The sequence below is a fragment of the Lonchura striata genome, chromosome 4 (assembly GCF_046129695.1).
Source record: "Lonchura striata isolate bLonStr1 chromosome 4, bLonStr1.mat, whole genome shotgun sequence".
NCBI classification, from domain to species: domain Eukaryota; kingdom Metazoa; phylum Chordata; class Aves; order Passeriformes; family Estrildidae; genus Lonchura; species Lonchura striata.
In genome coordinates, this window is record NC_134606.1 from 42,394,228 (window position 1) to 42,422,227 (window position 28,000).

The window sequence follows — 28,000 nt, forward strand, 5'->3', positions numbered from 1 at the left end:
GTGCTTGTTTGGGACTACAAGCCAAATTTTTGAATTGTTACATTTAATGAAAGAAAATAAAGATAAGAGCTTTATGGCAATAGATAAACTGCTCTAATCCTAGATTTTTTAAGTGTAGCTGTGTTTCTGGGTCAGGCTAAAAAGCCAGCCTGAAATTACAGAAATGCCCCAAGGAACCATGGTATCAGAATGCCATTTTGTTCTCCCATTCAATCTATAGAAATATAATTAAGATTCAATTTAAGTTGTTTTGATTAAAGGAAATTTAGCAAAGCTTCAGGGTAAACAGGCGGGTTTGATCAAAAAATGTTAGTTTGTGTTTAATAATAATTCTGTTTGCTAAGATCAAATTCTTCTAAGAATATAAGAGATTTTACCAAATACTAGTACTGTTTGTCTCTGTTTATACTATTTTCCTTTTTTCATAAGCATAAATAAATATAAAATATTTTACATTTCAGTGGGGAAGAAAAGCATGATTGTAATTAAAACTCTCATATAAGTTAACTTATAGGATGTGATCCTTCAAATGTGAATGGTACCAGTGTATTCAGGGAAGATTTACATTACATACTGATTATTTGTAGAACTGGTATTAATAAATGTGACTTCTCTTCATAATTTTATGTCTGCCTTAACTGAAGGAGTGGAAAAACTCTACGTTTATTTTAAAAAGAATAAAAAATATGAATAAGATAAACGACAAAAAACCAAAGCCAAGGATCCTTAGTTTTAATTTAGTCTAAACCCTCAAATGGGCAAGTGCCTCAGAAACTGGTCCTTGTGGTCACATTTCCTTTAAGTGTTTGACCTCCAAGTTTAATGATGTCTAGAATACCCCATTTTTATATTTTTTTGTTTAATATTGAATATTTAATGTCTTTAAATATTATAAACTGTACTACAGCAGACACTTAAAAGCTAATCAATAAATAATCAAGTGACTGTGCTCTTCAGAGGGTAAGAAACCTTTATAATTTACCCAACTTCTAGTTGAATGGTTGTTTGCATAACACTTGAAGACAGATTCACCAGTAAAACTTCTTGACTCCTCTATTTTCTTTTTCTATTAGATATCAAATATGTATCCCCTCATTCTTTAAGTCAAAGAATCACAGAATAGATGAGGTAGGTTAGGGTTAGGGACCAAAAGGGTCATCTGATTCCACCTTCCTGCTCAAGGAGGGTCATCGCAGAGCACATGGCACAGGATTGTGTCCATACAGTTCTTGAATCATTATCTCTGTGCTCAACCTTTCATTTCATGGCAATTAAGAGGTCTGAAGAAATAATGGCAAGGATGAACACAGGTTAGATGGCAGAGGATGGTGAAAAGAGACTATAATGATGACTTAAGAAAGAAGAAAATGCTACAGTCATACAGCAGCTCTGTATGGTGCTGGTGTTAGGACATACAGATGAAAAACCCCCATATATATAAAACATACATGTCCTAACAAAGAATTCAGCAAGTGTTTTGGAGCTGATTTGACCAGGTAGGCAAATGCTGTTCACTCTGACATGTTTTGGCTTTGAGTCTGCAGGCATAATGGTGGGATCTGGGCTGTATAAAACAGTTTGAGTTTCCATATGCAGTCAGACTGTATGTGATTAAACTGAAAAAAAACCCCTGGATTTACATATTTTACATCACTCTTCATGTTTTTCAACATTTTTTACTAATTCAGAGGTCAATTGCCTAGCATTTCAAGCCAATCTGACTGCTTTTGCTTTGAACCTGATCTCCCTGCTGCCTTGCTCTATCTTCAGTGCTGATCTCAGCCTCGATGTGTTTAGAGGGAGAAAGCTCCCTTTTCCTGATCTTTCTCTGTTAAGAGCTACATGACGTGACCTCTGTTTGAGGCAATGTCTGAATTGCATGTGATTGGAATGGCAAGTTCCAGAAGATGGACATTTTCTGTTGCTCTTTATCTGTATAGGGCCTGTTTATATCACAGCTGACCTCACACTTTGGTCATATTTTTTTGACAATGAACTGTAAAAGTTCACTGTTTGGAGCAATCCTTTTCTGTGAAAGGTATCAGAACATATGAGATTCATACTCTGCTAAAAAAGTTGTAAATAATTCTATCTGTGTGAAAAATGTGGAGCTTAAAAATTAGGATATGAGGACTCAGAAAAAGAGTTTATTAACCTTACCTCTGAAAAACAAGGATTCAAGTAGAAATGCTGCTGCTTCCTTTATTTCTGGTAGTATTTCTTCTTAAACACACAAGCAAACAAACAAAAAGATCCAGACAGTGTTAAAAGATAAAGAGGGATAATCTTCAGACCTTGGGGTGTTTTATCTCTAACTCTGTTCTGAGGATGGTGTCAATGATTGTCCTTGCAGTTTTCTGTAGTAAATCAAAGATGCTTGGCAATCAAAATTCAACCTACAGCCCCTTATTTTAGTTCCTAAAAACTCTAGGTCAGCATTCATATATCTGTCTTTACATACTGGACAGATGGATGTTGATTCCAAAGCTTTTCTAGTAAACATAAGTATATTGACAAGTACAGCAAATTACATGTCAAAATTTGCATAATTTTTCTTTTGACAGATTTTGAGAGCAGATAGTAAACTCTTAATAGAAAAATTCTGGTTTCTCAAATGTAATATGTAACTGTCACTGTAATAGCAATGTTCCCTCTCATTTTTTATACTAAAGTCTTTTCCTGTGGCATCCAGGACACTGACTATGAACAGTATGACCTTTGTGATATAATAAAATAACTAGTTTCCTCTAATGGGGTTTGAAAGAGCTCAGGTTGCCTCATTCCATCACAGCTGCATGGAAACAATTACAATTTAATTAAATAATTAAAAACATTTAAATCAATGGCCATATATGCTGGATAATTTCATGTCACTTGAAAATAATAATTATTTGTAGGTTTTGATAATGCCTTTTAACTCTACTGTATTTTTGTTAAATGTGATGATTCTGAGCAGGATAATTTATTGAACTCAACATTTTCCTTTTTATTTTATTCAAATAGGATTTCTATTTCATGTGTTCTGCATTCTATATTAAATTATTGATCTTTTAATGGAATTTGGATTCTATGTGAATTGACACATAGCTATGCGCATAGTTTCATCTTTTCTTTCTCTTTGTCAAAAGGTGGCTAATTGAAATTCTGAAGGATATTTAATTTAGGATACTGTTCAAAATTCCAAAGTGAATCCTGATAAATGGAGAAAAAAATAAACTCTTTCTGGTTATTTTTGGGTGACATGATGCACCAAAAACCAAAAATAATTAGGTATGACTTCAGGTAAGAGAGAACTCCAGTGATTCCTGTGAGTTTGCAGTTAGGAAAAACTAAATCCCAGAATTTTATTTAAGCAGGTAAAGTTGTTATCAGATGTGTAATTTATTGAGGAAGGAGGGATAGACAGTACTTTGGCTATTAATTTGTAATATAGGAAAAATCATGGAGAATTATTCTTATAGTCTACTAAACTAATGAATGAGCACCTAACCTTGTACATAGTTGTACATTTGCTGTTAATACCAATACTATAAAATTACAACAAAACCTTCTAGGGTGGACATGATTAAAATGTCTTACTTCTTCCATAGGTACATCACTTCTAACAGTAGAAGCCTATGAACACAAATTTACAGGAGAAGACATAAAATACAGTATCTTCAGTGACCAGGAAATATTCTCCATACACCCTGTTACAGGTACATTTTATAATTTTTTTTTCAAGTGTTTGTGTGTATTTTGGAGCATTAGCAAGTTCCTACCACAAGAACAAGGGCTAGATATCTTAAGAGTACTCCCTAGTAATAATTCTGTTACAATGAGCAGGTCATTAGTAAATCCAGGCACTGTCATAAACTTGAGGTAAAAAGAAATTGAACACCAGTATCCCTGTTTAAAACACTCAGTTCTGATTTACTATTAATCACCAGATGTTGGGAGTTGATAAACTACTGCTTTGTGATCCAAGCTGAGATTCCATCCTGTTTCTCATCATACAGTTTCCCAAAAACTCAATAAATAAAATCCTTCAAAACACTTCTAAAGTAGAAGCATTAGACTCTTGTTGATTTTAATGCTCTTTGTTTCAGGCAAACCTCAACACGCTTTAAACTCAGGACTGTTTATTTTTCTGTGTTTGTATTTGTGTTCTTCAGCAGTTGGGCTTTCACCTGCTCTTCAGTCAGAAATTACAGGTGCAGGAGTATGGGGTGTTCCCCATGTACATTTACATTTTCTCCTCTAAGGCTTGTAACAGAGCACAGATACTCTGGTTACTTCTCAGCTCCTAAAAGTCTGTAATAAGTTTGCCTTCTGAATAACTGCAGTCTCTCTTTTTGGGATGGCATATAGACAGTGTAAACAGTTTTCCTCAGAAACAGTGTAAATATTTGTACCATTAATTGCTTTATCCCTGAGTTTCTGGACACTTTTACATCTGATTACCCTGATGTCACCAGGCAACAGATGGCATAACAGTAAAATAATTTTTTTAGATGAGAGGTGCTTGAAGTGCATATTTCTGATTTTCAAGTCCTTCTTCTTTCACTGAAATAAAACTAGACAGATTAGCCTTAAAGAATATCTTAGGCCCAGAGAGGTTTTTTACTGAGGAAGTTAATCTTCTCCAATGTGACCTTCAAAGAAAAAAAAGAAGAAAATTCAAATGCTATTTTCTCTTTTGTATCAATCTAGGCTGAAAAATGGTTACATGATGCTTTGAAGCAAACAGGAGTGAAATTTCTATAGCAGTGAATTTATCACAAGTCTTTTTTTGAGACATTTGATCCATTGTGTTTTCTTCTGCTTCCTTTCCTCAGAAGCTTTTCTTCTCTTTTTTAGAAAAAAATAACTGAAGTTCAACCTTTAAGGACTTTTGAAGATCACTGCTTACATTAGCATAATTTTGACACCAGTAATTCTCTACTCCTTGCTTCTACAGAAGAAGTATTTTTGAGCTGTATCAATGCCCTGTCTGTAATTCATATTCTGAACAGCCAAAGGTCTGCTCTACTTGCCTTTTCAAGCACTGATGTTAATTAACCACACTTTGGAGAAGACTTTCTACCATTGTTATTTTTTATTATACTGTAGAATTGTAGAAAGAGTAGGAGGTGAATCAAAGACATGAGCTAGTGTCCCCCTCCAGTGCAGGAGGGGAATTAATTGTGCCAAAATATGACAGAAATTTGTATGGACCTTAAAAACCATCAGGGACAGTGATTCTGCAAAACCTTCTCAAAAGTCTGCGAAAGTCTTGGCAGTTGGAAAGTTTTTATTCATATTTATCTGAATATTTACTGAAATGTTTTAAACTTATTATTTCATAATCTAGGAAGAGTAAACATAAGACAAAGGCAATCCCCTTATTATTTGCATATTTCAAGACTGTTATCCTGTTTTTTCTTCAAATGCACTTCTGAAGAATGAGCAACTCTGGTTCTTTCACATGTTCCTCCTAGGTGGTTACCTCAAACTTGATTATTTGTTTCAGTCTATGCTAGAGCCTTTGCTCTCTGCCATCTGGAAGTATATTTCTTCTGCCCCTGTCTGTTTTCTTTTCTCTGCAAACAGAATGTGATATTGCTAAGTGTGCTGAAAATAAAACACCTTTGAAATCTTTATGTTCAAGATGTAGGTCCATAAACAATAGTTAATATTTGCTTATCCTAGAAAATAAAAAAAAAAATCATTAGTTTGTGGAGCCACAGTTTATGCATTCTTATGATAGCCCAAGTTTGGGATAACAAGATTCATGACATCATTACTGAAAAGTCCATGCAAAACTGAATTTGAATTTTAGGGAAAATTAATATACAAATCAAGTATGTTTTATGCTTAGATGTAATAAAGAATTATGAGTATGTTCCTAGAACATTGAAACAATGACTATGGATTTCCAAGGACATTTCATGTTTAATGTGGAGGTGGCCAGTTGTCCTTGTCATCTCAATAAGTCTCATTCTTAGTTTATTTTTGATAGAATAACAGCTTAGGGGAGGGGGCTCACTGCATCAGAGTGTTTTGCCTGTATATCCATCAGATACAGGAATTGTTACAGCTGTTGCCTGATGTGGATTTTGGTGGAGAGGGGTAGATCTAGCCACTGTCAGATGAAGGACAGTGTTGTGTGCCAAGGAGGGAACGTCATGCAGAAACTTTGTCTCTATTCCTCTGCTAGTAAATTGGCTTAGTTTTTGTAAATTGCCAATGTAGTGGTGGTTGGTGAAAACTTAGCTATCCAAGATTTATTCAGTAACCAGCATGTTGGGGTGATGGTAGGTAGAAAAAGGACACAATGGCAAGCTTGATGGAATTCTGTTATGTGTTCAATGGAGGTGACCACATATGTTCAGAATTTCATAACTGCATTTGTACATATTTTTTCCTGAATTAGTATGTCACATATTGAGATTTTTTTTCTTGTAATAAACCAGGTACAATCACAGTGAAAGAGCCAAAGTACCTTGATTATGAAGATAAGTTTAAAATACATCTTACAGTTGTGGCTGAAAATAGCTTCAGTTCAGTGTTCTGTGGAGTGACTGTTTTGATTCAAGATGTGAATGACAATGCACCAAAATTTGAGCAAAGCTATTATAAAGCATCAGTATGGGAAGACCAGAGTCCTAAAGCAGACATCATACGGGTAAGTGGAAGTATATCTTCCCAATCACAGTGCTGCAGTTAAAAAGAAGTCTGGCTGATCTGTTCATCACTACAATCCCGTTAGCTCTGTCCTGGACCACTCTGTCTTAAAAACTGTGAGTAGGATTCTTAATGTTGCTACTAGTCTGCTTGGATATCTAAAATATTACATTATTCTTTTTTTCTAGACCATATTTCACATCAGATCATTCATTCAGGTCTGTTTGAACTGAAAGAGAAATCTGTATCTCCTGGATAACTGTGCACCTGGAATTTAAATTATCTTTTTAAAAAATTCTGTTTCTATCTTCAAGGAATTGAAAAATACAATTCAAATCTGTGGTTCTGGTTACAATATAGGCTGGTTCTTGTATTAATGCCTCTACTGAAAGGACTATAGCAATAAAAAGAATACTTTCTACTCATCAGACTAGTAGAGTCAAACCCAAGTGTTCAATTTAAAATCTGATGCCTAAAGAGCAGCTTGTCTTAATTTCAGTGTGCAAATACTTCTTCCTCTGAATGGGTCCATTCTCCCAAAATGTTTCCAGCTGGCCATGTTAGAGCAAAAGGAGACATCAGTTGGACTAGAAGAACACATAATTTCCTCAGTACATGTTCTTGCATTGCAAGTCAGGTCACGGTGAGGGTCATGTTAGGTACTAAAGATATTCCCTCTCTAGAGAATAAATAAATGAAAAGCTACAAATGCCTCCAAGGCAAAGTGATTAGAAACTGATGGACATTGTATTTAGAGAAACATATGTCCAGGAATGGAGAAATATCAAAAGGCAGTCAAGCCAGATGTGTAATCAAAATTTTATGACAGAATACATTCTATTATGTTTTCTTTATTCAATCTGACTGGTTGCCTCTGCTATGTTTTGGATCCCAGACTCATTATAGTGCTTGTTCAGCAACCAAAAAGTACAAAGATGACTCTTCAAAGAGTAAGAGGACTCTGAGAAACCTGTTCACTGCTGCTGACTGTTCCTTATTCTGTTGGCAAATCTTTGCAGATTTGGTTTTTACATTTTCTGATTGGTATTTTTAAGAGGTAATTAATGAACTATTCCATGAAAACTCCAAATTGGTAGTTTTATTATTTTATTCTTTGTTTGTATAGCAGCAATACTTTAAAGGTCAGTCCTGTACCACTGAGAAAATGCATTTTAATGTGCTCAACAGAGAGAGCATTCTAATAGCAACCTAATAGTAAAATGATTACATTCAGCCCTAATGCTTTATGTAGCTGAATTTTAAATTACTCATTCATGTGCAGCCCATTGCAGTTCATGGGCAGATTTTGTTACCTTACACAACACTCAAGCTGTGGACAACGATGATTTATTTAAATATGTGCAGACGAAAGGAAAGTAATCAGAAATATCTGACTGTAGTATAAGAGTTTTCTTTCTGAAATCACATTCTACTGTTTTTAATTAAGCCTCAGTTTGCTCACAAACAGGTATTTGCAACTGACCTTGACAGTGGGCTGAATGGAGAAACTGAATACTCAATCGTATCTGGTAATGAAAATGCAACATTTTTAATTGATTCAGCGCGAGGAATTCTAGCAACTAATACAGGCCTAGATTATGAAAACACTTCATCTTACAGGTTTGTATATAAGGTTCTCATAAAATTGTATTCCTTTTGTCTCATCTAACTTGAGAATATTCATGTTACATATTTCACAGTTTCCTGTTGATATCCATTGCCCACAGAACCTGGGTGCAAGCCAGGCAGCACTGAGAACAGCTCTAAAGCTTCCCATTTCTACTACAGATTCTTGTGTAGTTACCAAATTTAGAGAAAGTAATATAGTCTAGTTTAATCAATGACAACACTTAATGATATAACTGTGATTATTTACTATAGGAACAATGACAGTTCCTGGATTTTAGTATATTAATAACTGTCCAGCCATTCCCTCTCTGGAAATGTACTTTATAAAGACGCAGTGAAAACACTCAAATCAAATCCAAGAAATAGGGATACATTCTCATTTTTATTTGCTAGATAGTTCAAAGTTTCTACTCAATAATGTGATTAAAGGCTCTTTTTAAACGGTTTCTATCTATGACCTGTCTTGTACTAAGTAATACTTTTTTCCAGTTTTTCTGAAACTCTGAATAAATATTGTCAAGTGGACATGACAGTTTTTCTTTATGGGTTAGTCCATAGTTGGAATTAGAAAGGAAATAAATAGTGCCTTGAAGATAAAATATTACTATGAAAATTCATTAATAGACCCGTTTTAAGTACTGCAATCTCCACAAAAAATATTATTTCTGTGTATGTGTCAGAAGAAGATACTTTTTTTTTCCATCTGGTTGTGGCACCAGTTAAAATATTTGCACATTTTCCTGTTCTGTGGGACCAAGTTTTGGAGGGCTTTTTTCAGTTTTTCACTGAATCAAAAACATTAATTCTGACTTTCAAAAATTTAAATAGTATAATGCATTTTATTTGTGACTAGTACTTTAAAAGAACCCTTGGAGTAAGTCCTTCAAAGGAAGGATGTCTACTGTTAATGAGATAATAATTCTCATATATCTCTTTAAATGGCAGCCTGATTTATTTCAGTATCTATTTTGAATTCAAGACTTTCAGTTTGACAGTTTGCTCAGGGAATCTGTGGCTTGATATTCCTTCTCTCTAAAAGGAGTTATTAATTTGTATTATGTTAGGTGAAAAGTGAACAGCAAAAGAAGTTTTCAAAACTATTTCCTGTTTGATGTCAAAATGTTACCATTGTTTCTTTCCAATTTGCAAGGAGTTGTTTATATATCTGAATTGAACATTTTCATCCCCAGAAGTTCTAAGTCCCATACAAGACGGCTTATAATGAAAGTGTTGACAGAACCTTAATTTTAATGCCTTGTCTAAAATGTTTATATGAAAGTATTTTTATCCTGAAACCATAGAAAGTGATTATTTTTAGTAAAATATTTCCATATGTATACCTTACCAATATTCATTCTAGAAAAAATATACTTTCTATATGGAATTATGCATGGTCACTGATTGAATACTAGCCTGCAATTTAAGTTATCTTCTGTTGGATCAGAAACCACAAGGATACCCAGAGTAGAGCTGGTGTGGTTAAGGAATGGAAATGCTTCAAGCCACAGCTTGAGTTACAGCCTTGGTATTCCATATTGTCAAGTGAACATATAAGAAGTAAAATATGGATTTGACAATTCTTAAGTTACTTAGAAGAAAGATGGAGAAATAAAGTGTTTAGAAGATCTTTGGGGAGGCAAAAAAAAAAATATGGTGCAATGTGAAAATAGTCAGTACATAAAACATTTATTTGCGATGTTCAGCTTTGACCTATATATTCTTTAGCTGAGCTTGTTGTTTCCTTTTTTTCCTTTTTTTTTTTTTAAGATCATCTGTCAAGTTAGATTTAATTTTGAATTTGTGTATTTGTGTCTGGAATCTTCCCTACTGGGAAGTGGTATAGTCTTCCAAATAATATCAGTTTACATTTGCTTTTTATTGATCAGAAACTGCCTCCCATGAAGAGTGAACCTTTTATCCATGTTTATCATGTTGCTGCTTACCATTTTCTTTGCTACATTGTGGGAATGAAAAGGTTGTTTATAGAATTTACCACCCATCCTTATGCAGATGTGAAATGGAAGTGTAAAGTCAAAACTCTTCTAATCTGACAGCAAGATTCTGATCCCACTAAAATCAGTGGGAACTTTGCCATTTACTTTATCACTTGAATTTATAATGTCATAGAAGGGCTACTCGGTGTCTGCGGGCATTCTGGCTGAATACTGTTTTGGATGTTTTTGTGTTTTCCAATTTCGACATCCCTTTTGTCCTTCTATAAACAATTAAGAGAGTCAAGTTCCTTCAAATGATAATTTAGTACTAAGGTTTTAATTGCTGCTCTGAATTACCAACAAGAGACCTGTGTCTTGTTTGAAAGAGTTATTTAGCACTTACATTTGGTGTGAAATTGGATTAGATGAGTACAGATGAACAGTTCCTTTTCTTTGTATGATTTTTCCATTCTTTTGCCATGGAGAATCTCCTGAACACTTTTCCTGCAAAACCATAAAGTAAAACCGCGCACAGTCAACCTTACAAAAAGAAAGATGGAATTTAAGAGTTGCAATGAGAAGCAGAAATGGCTATTCTTTTTGGGTTTAAAACTTCCCCTTCTTATAATAGTGGTGGATAATTCTGTGAATTCTGATCAAAAGTGACAATTAGTGCCTCTTTTAATTTTAGGTTGGTTGTACAAGCTGCTGACAAAGGAAACCCCAGACTCTCTGCTACAACTATTGTGAGGATACAAGTGTTAGATGTTAATGACAATGTTCCAGTTGTCCAACCACTAGGTGAAGTGGAGGTCCCAGAAAGTAAGTGTGAAAGTACAGCTAAGTTTCTTTCCTAATTCCTGAAGCTAGGAATTCTCAGATAATGATTTAGTGCTTTTGGTGATTCATGTAAATAAACAAATGCAGTAAAAATTATAATGGATAGTATTAAAGCTGAAATATCAAAGCAAATTGTGATCTGCTTTTTTTTTTCTGTCATTATTTTTAATCTTTAGACATTGTGAATAGTTTGGAATAAAACCATAGGCTATTTAGGAGGAGGGAGAAATCTGCAGAAAAACAACTTGAATCTGTTCATTTTCAGTATTGTACTCTTCATATGTCTTTGATTTCTGCTCTTCTCCAATAAAAATGTTTGGTGTTAAAACCAGCATTGCTAGAAATGAGACATTTTGAACTTCATTGTGATTAAAGAAATACTTCCTATAAATTTGAATGAAGTGTTACTCAAACTCTAGAACTAAGTCCAGTTGATGATCATTAACAGAAGGACTCAGGACCTCCTGAGTTCTCATCCCAGCATGCATCCTGTGTGACATTAGCTCAACATCTGCACTTGAGGCACTTGAGTCCTGGGCCTGTAATTTTCAAATACAAGCATCTTACGTGTGAATGCATTATGATACATGGCAGAAAAATTATAAGCCCCAGTATTCCTGTTAACAAAAGATATCAAGTTTGTCTTTTCTGATATATTTTAGTCTTTCCTAGATTCATCTGTCACTGGTAATGACAAGTACAGAATTCATAGATGCACAGCAGCTGTAAACTACTGGTTACTTAATTAGTATTTTGTATTCTCTTTAAGAACCCTTGCTTTAGGACATGGCACAGTATTTTTGAGGCTTCGTGCTCAAGGCATGTAAATGAGAAACAGTTTAGCTTCTGTTAGTTCCAGGCTTTGTGAAATGATCATTAATAGGTTCAGTTTGCAATCTTTGGTACTGTCAAATTGGCCCATGACAAAAGCTGTCTGTATCCGGTTTCTCAATCTCGTAGTATTATACCTTGATCTCTTCATATTTTTTGCCATGTAGGTCTGTCTGAAGGCCTTCTTTCTCTCTAGGGGCCTTCTCCTCATTTGGAAAAGCTCCAGAATTGCATTTGTTGGTTCTACACAGATCATGGTCTCTAATGCCTCAGTTAAATATTCTTGTGGCATTGTTCAGTAAACACATGTCACCTAAATGCTCATGGAAAACCATGTGAGTTCCTGCTGCTGGTGAAGAAACTGTTGTGATTATACTGTATCTGGGAAAGTCTAAAGAAAACCCAAATTAAAATTGGGATACAGCACATACCTTTGAAGAAATACACTACTGTTTCCATAGCTTTTCTAGGTATTGTGATTATTGCAAACCACAAAGTTTAAATACATCAAAAGCTATACTGAAAGATTACATATATCCAAGATCTAATATTACAAAATAGACAAAATCTTCAGAAATTGTAACATTATCTTTTAACTCTGACTTATTTTCAAAATTATTGTTTCAGATACCCTGCCTGGTTTTATAGTGACTCAAGTGTCAGCAAGTGATGCAGACTCCAGGCCAGCACTTCAATTTGGTTTTATTTATGATAATAGTCCTGAAATGAAATTTGCCATCGATCAACACACTGGTGTCATCATAGTGGTGGGACCATTAGATTTTGAAGAAACTGCTGTGTATACACTGCATATCATAGTTTCTGATTCTGTGCATCAAACAGAAGCAGAACTCACCATCCTTGTTTTGGACATCAATGATAACCCTCCAATGTTTACTCAAGATTTTTATCAGGTGGGAACATGGCAAATGCACAATCAACATGTGGTGTCTTTCCATATAGGATGATAAACAGTAGGAGTGCTTGTTCATATTTGTCTTTGAATGCATGTGAGCACAGAGAAGAAAGGTCTCTGCAAACTATTACTCATCAGAAACAGAGCAGAGCTCTTCTAGGGACCTCCAGCCCCTTCCTAAGAATTCTGCTAAAAGGACTGAGGAAACTATTCAGTTTCAGTGTTTGTGGTTTCTGTCTTCAGAAGGCAATTGGTGTGAATACTAGCTCATAAACCATGCATTCATCACTAGGAGTTACTGGATACAATCCAATCCAGTTTGGGAAGCAGGGTCCAGTGTTCAGAACTTCTTTCTTCTGAGAGAATGCTAAACAAGTTGGTACCTTTATACTGGCCCCATTACTACGGCATTAATTTTTTCATTTTCAGTTACACAGCTGCCGCGAGGTGTGTACCACAATTGCACTTGTGGTAGATGATGCACATAAAGTTTGCAATGTGTAATGCTGCCTTACGGCAATGGCACCCACCTAGAGAGTGAAGGATACGAGTTTTGACCTCCCCAACATCCCTTGAGACTGAGGAGGGTACAGAGCTCAGCTTCTGGACTCCTGGACAAGCATTTGAACTGGTACTATTGTAGAAGTGAAGTTGTCCAACAGTGAAAACAAATCTTTTAATGACTATGGACAGCTGTGGGCCATTAAGACAAGTGGGGATTAAAGACAGTGGATCTTATATAAAATAAAATCACTGAGTCATAGAACAGTTTGGGATACATGGCATCTACAAACATCATCTAGTCCAAGTGCCTGATCACTTCAGGGCTGACCAAAAACTAAAGCATGTTGTTAAGGGCATTGGCCAATTACCTCTTAAACATGAGCAGGCTTGAGGCATTGACCACTTATTGAAGAAACCTGTTCCTGTGCTTGACCACCCTCTACATAAAGAAATGTTTTAGCCTCTGGAAGAGGAGGCTCAGTCTAACCAATCTGTGTAAATACTAGTGTGGGCAAGTAAAGATGGGCAAATCAAAGCCTTCTCTGTTGTGTCCAGTGAGAGGACAGGAGGCAGTGAGCACAAATGGATGTACAAGAAGGTCTGTTTAAACATCAGGAAACTTTTTTAATTTCCTTCAAACTCTAACAGTGACTAAGCATTAGCACAGGTTGTCCAGAGAGGTTGGGGCATCTCTGTCTCTGGAGATATTCAAAACTCAGCAGTATGCAGTCATGAGCACCCTGTTTTAGGTGACCCTACTCTGAACAAGAATTACACCTTGGAGGTACCCAACAGCCCCAGCCATTCTACAATCCTGTGAACTGAGCTGTTTGACTGGGTGCTTTTTTTGTGTGGTAGATGTCTTCAGAGCCAAAAATATGAGGCACCACAGAAGATTTGGTTTTAATAATGCTCCATTTGTAAGTCTCAGGCAGTTTTAGTAAAGAAATAAGTCTAAACATTTGGCTTAGTAAAGAATTTTCTACCTCTGAGCATTTGCAGGCACAGTAGTTTAGTCACTTAGATATGTCTGGGACAGACTGTAGGCACCTGTGAAACTTTTGGGGGTCTGAGTTGACAGAATTTGTGTACATTTCCCATGAAAAATCAGAAATCTACATTCTGGAAAAAATGCATTATTAATACTCAAGTGATTTTTAGACCTTTATTTTCCTCAGTCCTCATATGTGTCTTATTTTGGAGAGTAGTTTAGGCAAGTACTTGCTTGTGTAAGTGCTAGAATATTTTTTTTTTTTTTTTTTTTTTTTTTTTTGTAGATTGGAGCAGACATTGTAGGGAGCATTATTAATTGATTTAAAACAGTGTAGCTTTATTTACTTTTTAAATGTAAACTACTGAGCTTCTCTTTCCACTGTCCTGATGTTTTGATGTGTTGCTTGGCAAGTAAAATACACTGCTTCTTTTTGGTTGATGATATGTATAATTCTTTATTCAGCATCCTGTATTTTTACTCTTTTATTGTTACTTTAAGTGTTTTTGTATTTATGCTCCTCATGTATAGTTTAATATATGTATATGGTTATTATATATTATATAACCTCTCTGTTTAAATTACTTAAACTGACACTTCAAGTTATGACAGAGGTAGCTGCTATATCATGCTGTCCAGTTGAAATTGGATTTACAAGGTGGAAGGAAACTTTGGTCACAAAAGTGCTGTACCTGGACTTGAAACAATGTACATTTTTTAAAAGGGAATGGACTTTCTTGGTTTCCTAGAAGAAAAACAAGGAAGCATTTTGGAAAGTTAAATTCTAGGAATAATCCAGTGGTGATTGAAGTTCCCTAGTGCTGGAGTTTTCAGGGTGCACATATTGGCTGTTTTAGCATTCAGTCGTATACTCCAGACAGAGACTGCAGACAATATTCCATGTATGGAAATTAAGGGGTTTTTGAAAGCAAGGGGAAAAGACTTTAGTTGCAGTCCATAAGTGTACTCTTGAAAAAAATCATTATTTTTTTTCTGAACTTGCTGTCATAATAAACTAGATGGATTTTACTACTGTTAAAAGCTTACTAAGAATTTTTGCCTTATTGAAGGCATAGTTTTGAATATCTCAGCTATTTCTGGTTTCTTCTTCTTCCAGAAGAAAATGTGTAGGTAAAACTTCCAAATCCGGGAATTCCAAATCTGGGAGTTTTACTAATAAAAACAAATAAAGGCAATTTTTTAATATCTAAAAATCTTTTATTAAGCTGCATTTTTGTTTTATATGTCAGGTGAACTTGCCAGAGCTCATTTCTATGGATGCCACTGTTCTGACACTCTCTGCCATAGACAGGGATTCTGAACGTAATGGAATGATTTCCTACAAAATCCTCTCTCCCTATGAAGGATTTTGCATTGATCACAAGAATGGTGAGTCTGCATGGATTATTAGTTCAACTTTTTAAGTATAAATCAAAGAGTTCTGTTCCTTTCTCACCTGTTGCCAGTGATTACTTGAGTTCTGGAAATTTGTGGTGGCCAAAGTCCATCCTGTTTTTGCTAAATCTGCCATTATCAGGAGAGAGCTATTGCATCAAAGACTGGAGTTCTCAGTTTGTCCCCAAACCATGTGTATTTTTTCTGGTCAAAATGCAGTATGTGTATTTGATGCTGCATCATTGAGGGGAGGTCTTGCTTTCACAGCATTAGCTATGATTTCTTAGAGTCATAGAATAGTTTGGACATGATCTATAATAGTCATCTAGTGCACCCCCCCTGCAATGAGCAGAGACATCTTCAAATAGGTCAAGTTGCACAGTATCCTGTCCAACCTGACCTTGAATGTTTCTGGGCATGAGGCAACCACCACCTTTCTGGGCAATGTGTTCCAGTGTTTCATTACCCTCATTGAGAAAAATTGTTCCTCATATCTGATCTGAATTTGCTCTCTTTTGGCTGAAAACCATTATCCCTTGTCCTATCACAAAAGGCCTTACTAAAATGTCTGTTCCCCTCCTTAGAAACCCTCTTTAGGGCCAAAATAAGGTCTCCCTGAGCCTTCCCTGGGCTGAACAATCTCAGCCTGTTCTCAGGAGAGGGGCTTCAGTCCTCTGATCATTTTTATGGCTCTCCTCTGGCCTTGCTCCAACAGATCCACATGTTTTCTTTGCTGAGAACTCCCGAGCTGGATGCAGCACTCCAGTAGGACTCTAACAAAGAGCAGAGGGATTGAATCATGTCTTTCTCCCTGCTGCCCATGCTGCTTTTGGTGCAGCCCATGCTACAATTGGCTTTCTGTGCTGTAAGTGCACGTTGATGGGTCATGTCCAAGTTTTCATCTACTGGTACCCCCAGGTCCTTGTCGACATGGCTGCTCTTGATCCCTTCCTCCCCTGCCCTCTGTCGATATCAAAATTTGTCCTGAATCATGTGCAGGACCTTGCACTCATCTTTGTTAAACTTCATGAGGTTCATGGACCCACCTCTTGAGCTTGTCCAGGTCCACCTGGATGGCATCCCATCCCTCAGGCATGTCAGCTGCAGCATTCAGCTTGGTGTCATCTGCAAACTTGTTGAGGCAGCACTCTATCCCACTGTCTATGTCACTGGTATTAAACAATACTGGTCCCAGACCCCTGGGGGATGCCACTTGTCTCTGATGTTCATCCAGACATTGACTGCTTACTCTCCAGATGCAAGAGAGTAATTTTGTTGTGTACAGCCATTACAGCTGGGTCATTTTCAAATATGACTGTTTATAATCAGATTTTGGAATCACATTTATTTGCCTGTGAATTGTGGGCTTTTGTTAATTTTATTTTATTTTCAGGTTCACTGTTTTCCACGGAACCAGTTATGCAGCTGAAAAATATTTCCATTGTTCGTCTCCTGATAGAGGCCATAGATGGTGGCAGTCCTCCTCTGAATGCAGTTACCTCCATAGAGGTGCACATAGGAGATGTCAATAACTGTGCCCCTCACTTCACAAAGGTTCTGTACAATCTCAGTGTGAGTGAGGATGCCTCAGTTGGAGAAAGTGTCCTTCTGTTCTCAGCCATCGACTGTGATTGGACGCGTGACAACGTGTTTGTTGAATACTCTATTATTGGTGGCAATGCTGAGAATTTATTCTCTGTGGAAACAAGTGTTGTGGGGTCGGAAACATCCTACAAACTTATAGGCAGTCTTGTTTTGAGCAGTGCTCTTGATAGGGAAACAGCTGTTTCTCACCAGTTAGTTCTCCTTGCCTCTGATCATGGAACACCCTCCTTGAATTCAACTGCTACAGTGCTAATAACTGTTCTGGATGTTAATGATAACCCTCCAGTATTTAGCAGCTCAGAGTATCATGTTCATGTCAAAGAAAGCATCCCCATAGGCAGTCACATCACTGAAGTTTCAGCAAAAGACTGTGATGCAGACACTAACGCAGAGATCACTTATGCTATCATCTCTGGAAATGACAGAGGGTATTTTGGCTTGGATGGTAGAACAGGATCTGTAAATTTGACAGAAATGCTGGATTATGAGGATACCATGAAATTCACTTTAGTTATCCAAGCCACAGATGGAGGAACTGATGTAAAAAATATGGCTTTTGCTGTTGTTCTTGTTAGTGTCCTAGATGACAATGATTATGCCCCACTTTTTTTGTTTCCCAGTCTGAGCTGCACTGTCAGTGAAAATCTGCCTACCTTTTCTTTTGTGTGTGCTGTTTGTGCATTGGATTTTGATAAAGGCTCCTATGGGCACCTTACCTATTCCATTCAGTCTTCATGTTTGGCTCATCGTGAAGCTGCTGGAGACCATGACATGTTCTTCATTGATCCTTTAACAGGAGATATTCATACAAAGCAAATGTTTGACTATGAAAGTCAAAATAGGTACTGTCTCATAATCCAAGCAAAAGACAAAGGTGATTCATTGACTACCACTACAGTTAAGGTAGATATTGAGGGGAGAGATGAGTTTGACCCAGTGTTTACACAAGAACATTATTTCTTTAATCTCCCTGAGAAGAATCAAGCAGGCCAGTTGATTGGTAGAGTGACAGCATCAGACAGTGATGGTGGACTGGATGGAGTTGTTCATTACTCCCTTCTAAAACCTTCTCCGTTCTTTTCTGTGAATCAAACCAGTGGCAATATTTATTTGACTCAGACTGTTCACAGAAGGAAAAATGGCATCAAAAGGAATGATGATACTCTGAAATTGTTGGTAAGAGCTCATAGCCCCAAAATTGCATCAAGGTTTACAGCATGCACTGTTTTTGTAAATGTTTCCAACTCTCCTGAGAGTGATCCCACAGTGTCAGCACACAGCCTGACAGTGAGTGTTTCCATCTCACTGATGGTGTTTCTGCTGCTTGCCATCAGTCTTATCACACTTACTCTGACACTTAAGCAGAAAGATCTGATTAATGCTTGTGTGAAAAAAAACCCAGTATCCTCCTCAGCTGCTGATGTGAATTCAATAAGAGAAGACAAGGAGTGCCAGAAAATCCAAAGTACTGAGAGCAGTATGCTTCCTATGGGTGCTATAGCAAAATGGCTGAGCCTAGCTGGACTCGGAGAGGGGAAGGATGATGATGTCTCCTGCAGGCACTCAGACTCCAGTGGTCATGGTTCTGCTGAAGGTGAGTCTGCAGACGATGAGGAAATCAAACGGATCTATGAGTATCCTTGCAGAAAAAGCATTGGCTCAGCAGTGAGCAAGCATGGCTCGCAGATGCCAGACTTGGGGATCCCAAGAGAGTTTGATCCGTTCTCCTATCATTCTGGAGAAACAGATGTCACAGCTACCATGCAAAGCATGGAGAATGTGCAGACCATTAAAGGAGAAAGCAGAGAAGAAGCTTGTGACACAGCCTGTGCACATAAAATCTTGTCTCAAACACTTACGAAAATTGGAATAAAAGAGGAAGGCATAATGACAGACCTCACAAGAGACTATGTCCTGATGTCAGATGGGAAAGACTCTGGCTGTGATTTGATTGCAACTGTTGGCACCTCAGATGAGGATCTCGTAGGTGGTTATAACTGGGATTATGTGCTCAGCTGCGAACCCAGATTTCAACCTCTTGCCTCAGTGTTTAATGATATTGCAGAACTGAAAGATGAAAATGTTCACATTCACAGCTTCTCTAAGGAGAAGAAATCTCTTGTTTTCCCTCCTCCCTTGATAACATCAGTAGCCCAGCCTGGAATAAGGACAGTGCCCCCAAGAATGCCAAATATAACATCAGGGCAAGGTTTTAATAAAGACTCTTATCCTCCTATTATCCATAATCATGGATACCCTCCACCAACCATGACCCCCAGATTTTCTCCTACTCTCTCTCTACTTACCATGCAGACACCTTCTGCTTCTCCAGTACTGTCTGATGGGAAAATTATAGGAACATGTCTTATTGATCCAAGCTACGAACTTGCAACAGAGGAAGAAATTCAGGTCTAGGTTTTTAACTGGCAGTATTTTATAATAAAAAATATGGCTTAAAATGTATTTTATTACTTTTTAACAGCAAAATATGCCTGTCAGAGCTGCATCACCAGTATTCTGTTTTCATGAGCCTAAAATGTAAAAATATAAAGTAGTCAGAAATTTTGTAACTATACCTCTTGTTCTTCTCAGAATACACTGTGAGAATACACTTCTCTTTCAGCTCACAAGTGTGGTTTCCTGTGTAAAACACACAACCAAGTGCCTAATAACAAATTTGATCAATTTTACCATGTTTCTTATAAAATACATTAATAACAAATAATGAAGTAATTCTTTATTGTGGAAAACATTTGTTAACATACTTGTGGGTTCTGACTGCTTCTGTGGTGGTGTTAGAGGAGGGTACTGGAGGGATGTGTAGGTACAGTAGATGGGGGGTGGGCAAAGGATAAAACAAGGACTCGTGCTGAGCTCTTTCTCTAGTGTTTACCCAGGTTTCCTGCATCTCGGCCTCTGGGTCCTAATGATCTGTTTGGCCTGGTGTGGTTTTATCATCTGCAATGGCTCCTCAGTGGGCTTTTTTAGCTATCTTTGTGCTGTGGAACCCACTCAGCAGGTTCTGGGCACCTTTTGTTTATCTCCTGGTTTAAAGCCAGCAAGTCACAATAATCTGAATAATGGATCACCCTTGGAAAACAGAATAACCATTGGTAAGAGAAGAGCAACCATCTTCTCTATTACTAGATCTCAAGTAGATATCTATTGTCTTTTTGTCATATTACAGAAGGTGGGACTCAGGCAGCTGTAAGAGCAGTGTTACAGTTCTGAAGATCCTGTATACCTCCACCCTGGTCTTTGGTTCTGTGCTGGATCAAAGATCTATGCAGGACCAGGTAACCTGGCCTTGTTTGTTGTATCATACACATGGCATTTTGTGTACGTATGTATATCCAGACACATACACATGCTGTATATGCTTGTATATTGATCAATAAAATAAACAGACAGTACATCTATAATAACTCTGTTTTTTCTTCAGTGTACACTTAAAAGTCCCTTGCATCATGTGTGTTAAAACTGGGCAATAAGAAGGGTCTAATTGGTACCTAGGAGTCTGCTACAAGTCAGATGGTGCACAGAGGTATATCTATTGTATGGGTCTTAACAGGTGGAGGGAAAGCATGCAGTGTGGTTAGGCTGAGTGGTTTTGTGGGATCAGTAGCACATGTGCAGTGGCTGCTTTTTCTCAAGCTTGCATGTCAACAATTGCAGCCTGTGGGCTCATAACCAGTTTTTGAATAAGATCCTGTTTCTGAGGATACACTGACTGTACAGCCTGCACATGCAACAGATTCCATGATGCTATGCAAGTGTGTGTCTTTTAAAGCTACCATTTGTTCTTTGTACTGCCATGGAGTCAGATACGAGACATAGCTTAGAAATTCATTGGGACAGACAAATTTTACTAAGAAAGAAGATGGGATGGTAAGTTGTGTAGTCAGGCAAAAAACTGTGCCAGGGAGAAGAAAGCAAAAAAAGGGAGTCCTTCCCAGTTCATATCTAAAACCAGAGGTTCAGCTTAAGGATATTATTTCAGAATTAATAAGGACATTATTTCAGAATGAATATTATTGTCTGCCTGTTGGCATTATATTACATACAGCCTGATTGGCTTTAACTTAAATGCCTGAAATCATAAAGTAATTTCTCATATACTGAAAGATGTTCTTTGGGTGCTCACTTCGGTGCAGTTATAGTATCAGAAGGCATGCAGAGCTACCTTTTTTGTGAAGTCAACAACTTCACTAATTTGATTTTAGTTTCAGATTGTCATGGACAAGTGGCAGTGATTGCTCTGGTGAGCAATGAGCACGTGCCATCCTTAGAGGGGTCACCTTTTCAACATAGGAACCAGTAGAAGAATAAATGCTTTACACAGCAAAACTGTTTCATCCTTCACATTGATGGATATGAAGCAGGTAGGAATGCCTTCATTTCATATATAGAGTCTAGGCTAATGGATGAGTAGCTGTTTCTTTGCTAATATGGCTCTTACAAATGTTCTAATGCTGTTAGCATTAGAAATCATTAGAAAGCATCAGTAATCATATTTAGGATAATATTTGGACCTCACCTTGGGAATGGGTGCCCACCTCCTAGAGTTCTTGAAAAACAAGAAAATTGTTTCTGTTTGTGCTTTTTTAGCCCCTTCAAATTACACTTGGTTTTGATGCCTTTCTAAGATTATATATGATTTGCATCCTATTTATCAAGCACAGGATATAGCAAATGAATACTTTGTGCTCCATTTAAGTATTATAGCAATCTTTTTCTTGTTTCTTATGTATTTATTGATATTTTTTTATCAAATGGGAAACAACACTTAGCTGAAATATTGTTGTGTCATATATAGTCAAGTTCAAAAACTTAAACATTGAAACAAGTGCCTGCAATAAATCATGCACAGTTCTTTTAACCTTACTGGTTTTTTCCCATAAGTAAACAGTGTAACTTCTATAATTTACCATGACTTTAATATTAGCTTGCCTTGAAGAGGCTGTGTTACTTTGCAATTCTGCACACCAGTTTTAGCACTTTGGAGAAGGTACAGAACTTGTTAGTGGAAAATCATATTAAGCTCAAAAAGCATAAGCTATAAAATAAAAGACAGTTGTCTCTTCTGGAATTTTGGCTGCCTGCCTTCTGGATTTGCTTGTTGGCAGCCTTGAAAACACTGGTGTAAATCACTACCAAATGGATATAAAAATTCCATCTACCGGTAGTCATTGCTATGTTGACGTTCAAGCAGATTTCTGTGCAAAGGGAAAAAACCTTCATATTTACAGGGTACCTATTATTTAGGAATTATAACATTGTATGCCTGTTTTCTAAATTGATACTAAAATCACTAATTACCTACACAAGTCCCTATTTAGTTTGTATTTTTTCTTCAGCTGAAGATAAATGTTATTGCTAAAGCAGTTTTAGGTAAAAATAGTTGTGATATAAAATGAACCCTTGTTTCTAAGTCTATTGTACTGACAATTCCTGGTATAGTTTACATTTAGTAGCCGTCCATCCTCTATGCTAAATGTCACTTGTTTTCTATAACTGACATGTAGCTTCTTGAAAATTATATTTAACTGTTCCCTTTGAGATATCTATAAACTGCAAATATGCTGCCCTGAAAAAAAATTTACTAAAACATCAGCTAGCACCAGACTGACAATTGTGCCCATATGGCTTTATACTTCTCCAGCTCAAAGACCACTTTGCATTCCAGTTGTCCACCATAGGCATGTGTGAGGCCATTGGGATTAGACCTCCTCCCTATGGCAATGCCTACATTGCTCCTTCAAAACCAGCCCTTTGGGGCTGAAGAATGCAGAGGAATTGAATCCTTGCAGGAAGGGAATTGCACTGATTGGCTGCAAATGGAAGGGGGTGTTCCCCAAATTCCTGTAAAAACACTAATTGGAATAGGAGGCAGTTGTGACTTTGTAATTGAATATACTGTGGTGGGAGGTTTATATTTAGGATTTGGCTTGCTTGGCAAGTGAAATCGCTTTGCAGCTTCTTGCTCTTAATGTCTGTCACAACAGAACCAACTCACCATGGCAATATGTGGCTCAGTTGCCTGTAGATGATCTGGTTGCAATAAATAAAGTGTTGCAGAATCAAATTGAGTATAGTTTTGGGTGCCTCATAGTTGCTAGTTCTGTTAGCTGTTTGCTAGCACGTATGGAAAGCCTAATGTATATTCAATCTGTGGATGGATTTGTATGTTCAGAACTCATTCAAAAAGCTGCAGTCTGACATCAAAATCCTCTTGGTGGCTTTGAAAATTCCTCCATAAATACATACAACATTTAAAAAACACTGGAAAAAATGTGAATGCCTAAGCAAAAGAAAAGGGGCCTTATAGAAGGGAAATAATGAAGATCTAAAACTTTTTGGTTAAGACTTGCACTTTACATTGATGCTAGGGCTATTCCTCATAAAACACCAGATACTTTTCTTCTGTAATGTGTAAAAAGTACTAGAGGAGCATCTGTAAGGAATACTGAGAGGCAGCAGGGTAGGCTACAATTACAAAAAAGTATTCTGTTTCTTGACACGTATGAGTTACTTGAGCAATGAAGAAAGTACCAAATCCTTTAGCTGATGATAGTCATAAAAATCACAATTGCTGCCTTGTTACTGTGTAAATGTTTGACTGACCCTAAAAGTCCTGTACTGGATGATGCATTAGGAGCCAAACCATATACCTGAAAATGCAGATGTCATAGTAAAGGACTGAAGAAATCTATCATGGTTTTCCAAACTTCAAATGCAAATCTCATTACAATTAGAAAACTCAGATTTCTCGACTATCATGTTTAAAACAAACTATTTCTGCCTTACAAACTACACTGAAAACTGTCAGTCACATCTGTGTAGCCTTATCCTCTTGAAAATAGTTTGTTTTACACTTTTTTTGGAAGTTAGTATTTATGTAATACTGGTCCCCTTCACTAAAACTGCATGTTGATTGCCTAGGAAAGCTCTCAGAAAACTCAGAAAATGGAAGTCAAGCTGTTGATTGTAAGAGCTATTCAGCTGCCAGTAGCTGTTGTAAAGAAGTGACATTTTGGAGTGGCTGGGGCTAGATGGTGACTACTCACTAGCTCGACCTGGGGGAATAGCTGGTTGTTGCCTGTATACACCTTCACCATTTCATTGAAAACTTTCAAATGGGAAACTCAAAAGAGTTTCCAAAATGGTGTTACTGGTGCCATAACCAAAAGAAATGAGTAGCAAATCAAACTTGTTTGCACTGAACTCTGAAAGTTCTGTCTCAAACCCAATCTTGCTGGGTGCAGACTACTTTCCAGCATCTCCCTTTTAACAAACTATAAGGTTTATTTCATTTCAAAGTATTTTTTTTTTAATACTGGGTTTTGATCCAACATCCCAAGACTTCTTCCACTGATTTAAGTGGGACTTGAATAAAAAATGCACCTAAAAGAAATGGGCAACATATGTCTTGCTGATGCTCCTGCAAGAGTCAGTGGTAATGGAGAGCTGTCTCCTCAGTATGCAGGGCTGTAAACCAGCAAGAGAGAGCGTTAAGAGAAGAGAAATCAAGACCCTAGAAAATAGTAGAGCCAGCATGGGGCAGGGGGCTGGGCTTTGGAGTGGTTCCTCTGTGCTTCCAGGTAATTGGTGCAAACCTTGCTTTATATGCTTATTTTGGAGCAATTTTTAGAGAAATCTGGGAAAGTCTGTAAGGGAAAGGTCATTTACTGTTTCCTTGTTCTTCTTTTATGTAAAATACAGTTGGCTGCCTGATTTGCTACTGCTTTTACTGAATGCACAAAATAATTGCACCTTCAGACAAGGTTTCTCTACTTTTCTTCTCTACTTGCCTACCTGAGGTCAAGTGGAATTAGTCTTCAAAATTATCCTGGTAACTGTTAACATAACCAGGAAGGATTTGGGAATTTTTGACTGGTTGTTGGGGTTTGGGGATTTATTTGGGTTTTGGGAGATGTTGTGGCATTGGTTTTTGATTGTGTTTTTTGAGAGATGTATGTGTTTTTTCGGTTTTAGGCTGAAATCCATAGTCATATAGGTTTTGAAATCTGTCTTCTGTCACACTAATGGAGCATCTTGTGCCATTGGCTGATCATATATTCACTGGGTAGAGATTGGTAAATGTCAGCAGCCTGCTTTTTTCTCTGGAAATAGAATTACAATAAACTGTATTTAATTTTGTTGCTGAATGTCATAAACTCTAGGCTTGATCGCTGATATGTTTGAACTCCCCATTTTTCCTTCAGATTTTTTCCATATGTAGCTAAAATGTTTCACTGTTGACCATTTTCATCCCTCACATACTTCTTTTAACTTAGTTTTAATAACTGAAAATTGGGCATTCTGATCCCTAAGCACTTAAGGTGTGGAGCCAAGTTGTGAATATATCCTGCTAAAAGAATGTGGTGTGTTCTATCATTATAATTACAGATAAATGCAGGTTTAGTTATACAAGCCTCCTCTTTACAATGGTTTTTGTGTGAGGTTTAATGAGGTCTTCTGTGATTTGCAGAGTTAAATAGTGAAGTTTATAGCATGGAGACAAAAAGCAACAAGGAAATTTGATTACTGCAACTAGTGCAAAGGTGAAATGATGAAGCAAGGAGGACATCTTGATAATTGAATTTTAAAGCATGACAGTGAGTAAAAGGCCCATCCAGTTCACCCACATGCTTGAAATCTTGACTCCTTAGGAAGGTCTTGTGCCAATACTGCAAGGTAATACTTTGGGGAGTTCAGGCCTGCTAGTCCTTCGTTACAGTTCTTTTGTTTTGTAGCAATGATAATTCTCACATGTATAAACAAAAGTGCCTGATATGTATTCCATGGCAGAATTAGTGATATCTTATGGCAATAGTGGGGACTAAAAATACACCATCAAACCCATCACTCACCAAGCTTCTTAGTTTACAAAAAATCTGCCGAAAATAAATAATACAAAGACAGATTTTGGGGTATTCTTCCTAAGAGAGAAATTAATTATGGATCTGAGCAAAATCTTTCAAGTGACTGCTGATTACATTCTTTTGAAATGTATATGTATTTGTTTACTGGGTGACTCTCCTAAGCAGAGATGTTGTGAGTCTCAGCAATGGAGATATGAAGGTTTATAATAGAGAAGAGAGAATGGGATAAACTGGAATTGAAAGGAAGAGCAAAGATACATAACAGACATAAAGTAGATCTCTGTTAGTGAAGACTCCCTGTTAGAAAGGACTGAGTACTTGACAGCTCAGCTGTATAAGAAAATGATGTACTGCCTGCCAGGGACAGAATTACATGTCAAAGACCTGACAGAGAAATAATCTCTGAGAAACAAAAAAGCTTCTTTGCTCATCTGCAGTCTCCTGACAAAATAAACTATCTGCTGGAGTCTGTCAGGGATAGTGATGAAAAGCTGGGGCGTCAGGACCTTGCAATGTAGATGACTGTCTTGGTTCCAGCCAGGACAAAGTTAACTTTGGCAGTAGCCAGGAGGGGCCATGGCCTATTCTATACCACCTGATGTCATTGCTGGGGGCAGGGAAAGGGAACTCTCTTCTGGGGAACAGGATTTCCTTCCATTCAAGGGGAGCAATCCATTACTGTCTATTGTTTGGGGTTTTTTTCCCATGTGAATAATTTCTTTTCTTATACCCTCTGTTGTTAGTATTGGTACTGTTACTGTTCGTTTTCTTGTCTTATTGCTCTTTCCGGTAAATTACTCTTACCTCAACCTGTGATTTTTGCCTTTAGTTCCTCCAATTCTCCTCTTCATCGCAACACAGGAGTGAGGGTGGTGAGGGGGAGTGAGCAGCAGTGTGGGAGCACTAAATTGGAGAACACCATTCCTAAAAGCATTACAATGACCTTCAGCATAGTTCTGCTGGTCAGCCAAGAAGAGGGAAAGAATAGAAGACAGCGTGGAGAAGGTCAGGGAACACACATATGTTTTCTCAAGCCTGATTGTGTTACATAGAAGAGAAAGATCAGGTAAGGAGGTGAGATGAGTTCCAATTGTAATGTGCACTGTCCAGGTATAGCAGGTTTTGGTTGGTTACAGAGCTTGCTGTAGCCTCTAAGGTTGACTTAGGCACAGGTATATACGTACACATAGGATTTTCTGTAACTGTACTGCTGGGGTGTTTTCTGTAATAATATATATATGGTTGGTAAACAGATACTGCTAATTATATAGAGCTAACACACTTATTCACAAAAGGTGATCTGTATTAATTTTGCTTTTCATAAAAATTAGCATGCTATAGAAGACTTTACTGGAGAAAACAAGCTTGTATCTGTAACCAAAAGTTAATTTTGTTAAAATAAAACAAATAAAAAGCCTGCTCCAACAAAAGGAAGAAATAGGTCTGTAACTAAGAATTACGTCTACACAACATTATCTACCTAGCAAAGAGAACCAAATTACTTCTGAATGGGCTGATTTGAATATCTGAAATTGTTCTGCCACATTCTTTGCTCCAGCTAACAGTCTCAAAGTTCACTAGCTCAAGTGGAACATCACACTGACATAGCTACGCTACCCAAAAAGGCTTTGATCATATTCCCTACTGTGTCATATAAGCTGAATTCTAGGATTACTGACTTCAAAGAACAAACTTTCATATATATAGAGGTGAAGGCATTGGGACACAGCAGTCTGAATGCTGGAGAGGTTTAGAATTGTATCAAGCCAAAGATGTGAACATTAGCTGGAACTGTCTGGATAGTAAAGATTATTCAGGGCAAAAG

General features: G+C 37.1%; 1 protein-coding gene across 1 annotated transcript in view; it reads left to right on the forward strand.

Moving 5' to 3' along the window:
- DCHS2 (dachsous cadherin-related 2) overlaps positions 1-20,705 on the forward strand; it is a 104,555-nt gene extending 83,850 nt beyond the window's left edge. The window contains exons 14-20 of the mRNA XM_021530219.3: positions 3,591-3,698; positions 6,435-6,646; positions 8,114-8,265; positions 10,900-11,030; positions 12,507-12,793; positions 15,541-15,679; positions 17,079-20,705. Of these exons, the coding sequence (XP_021385894.2) occupies positions 3,591-3,698; positions 6,435-6,646; positions 8,114-8,265; positions 10,900-11,030; positions 12,507-12,793; positions 15,541-15,679; positions 17,079-19,705 (3,656 nt within the window). The 3' untranslated portion in view covers positions 19,706-20,705. The remainder of the gene's footprint in view (positions 1-3,590; positions 3,699-6,434; positions 6,647-8,113; positions 8,266-10,899; positions 11,031-12,506; positions 12,794-15,540; positions 15,680-17,078) is intronic.
- Positions 20,706-28,000: the final 7,295 nt, after the last annotated feature.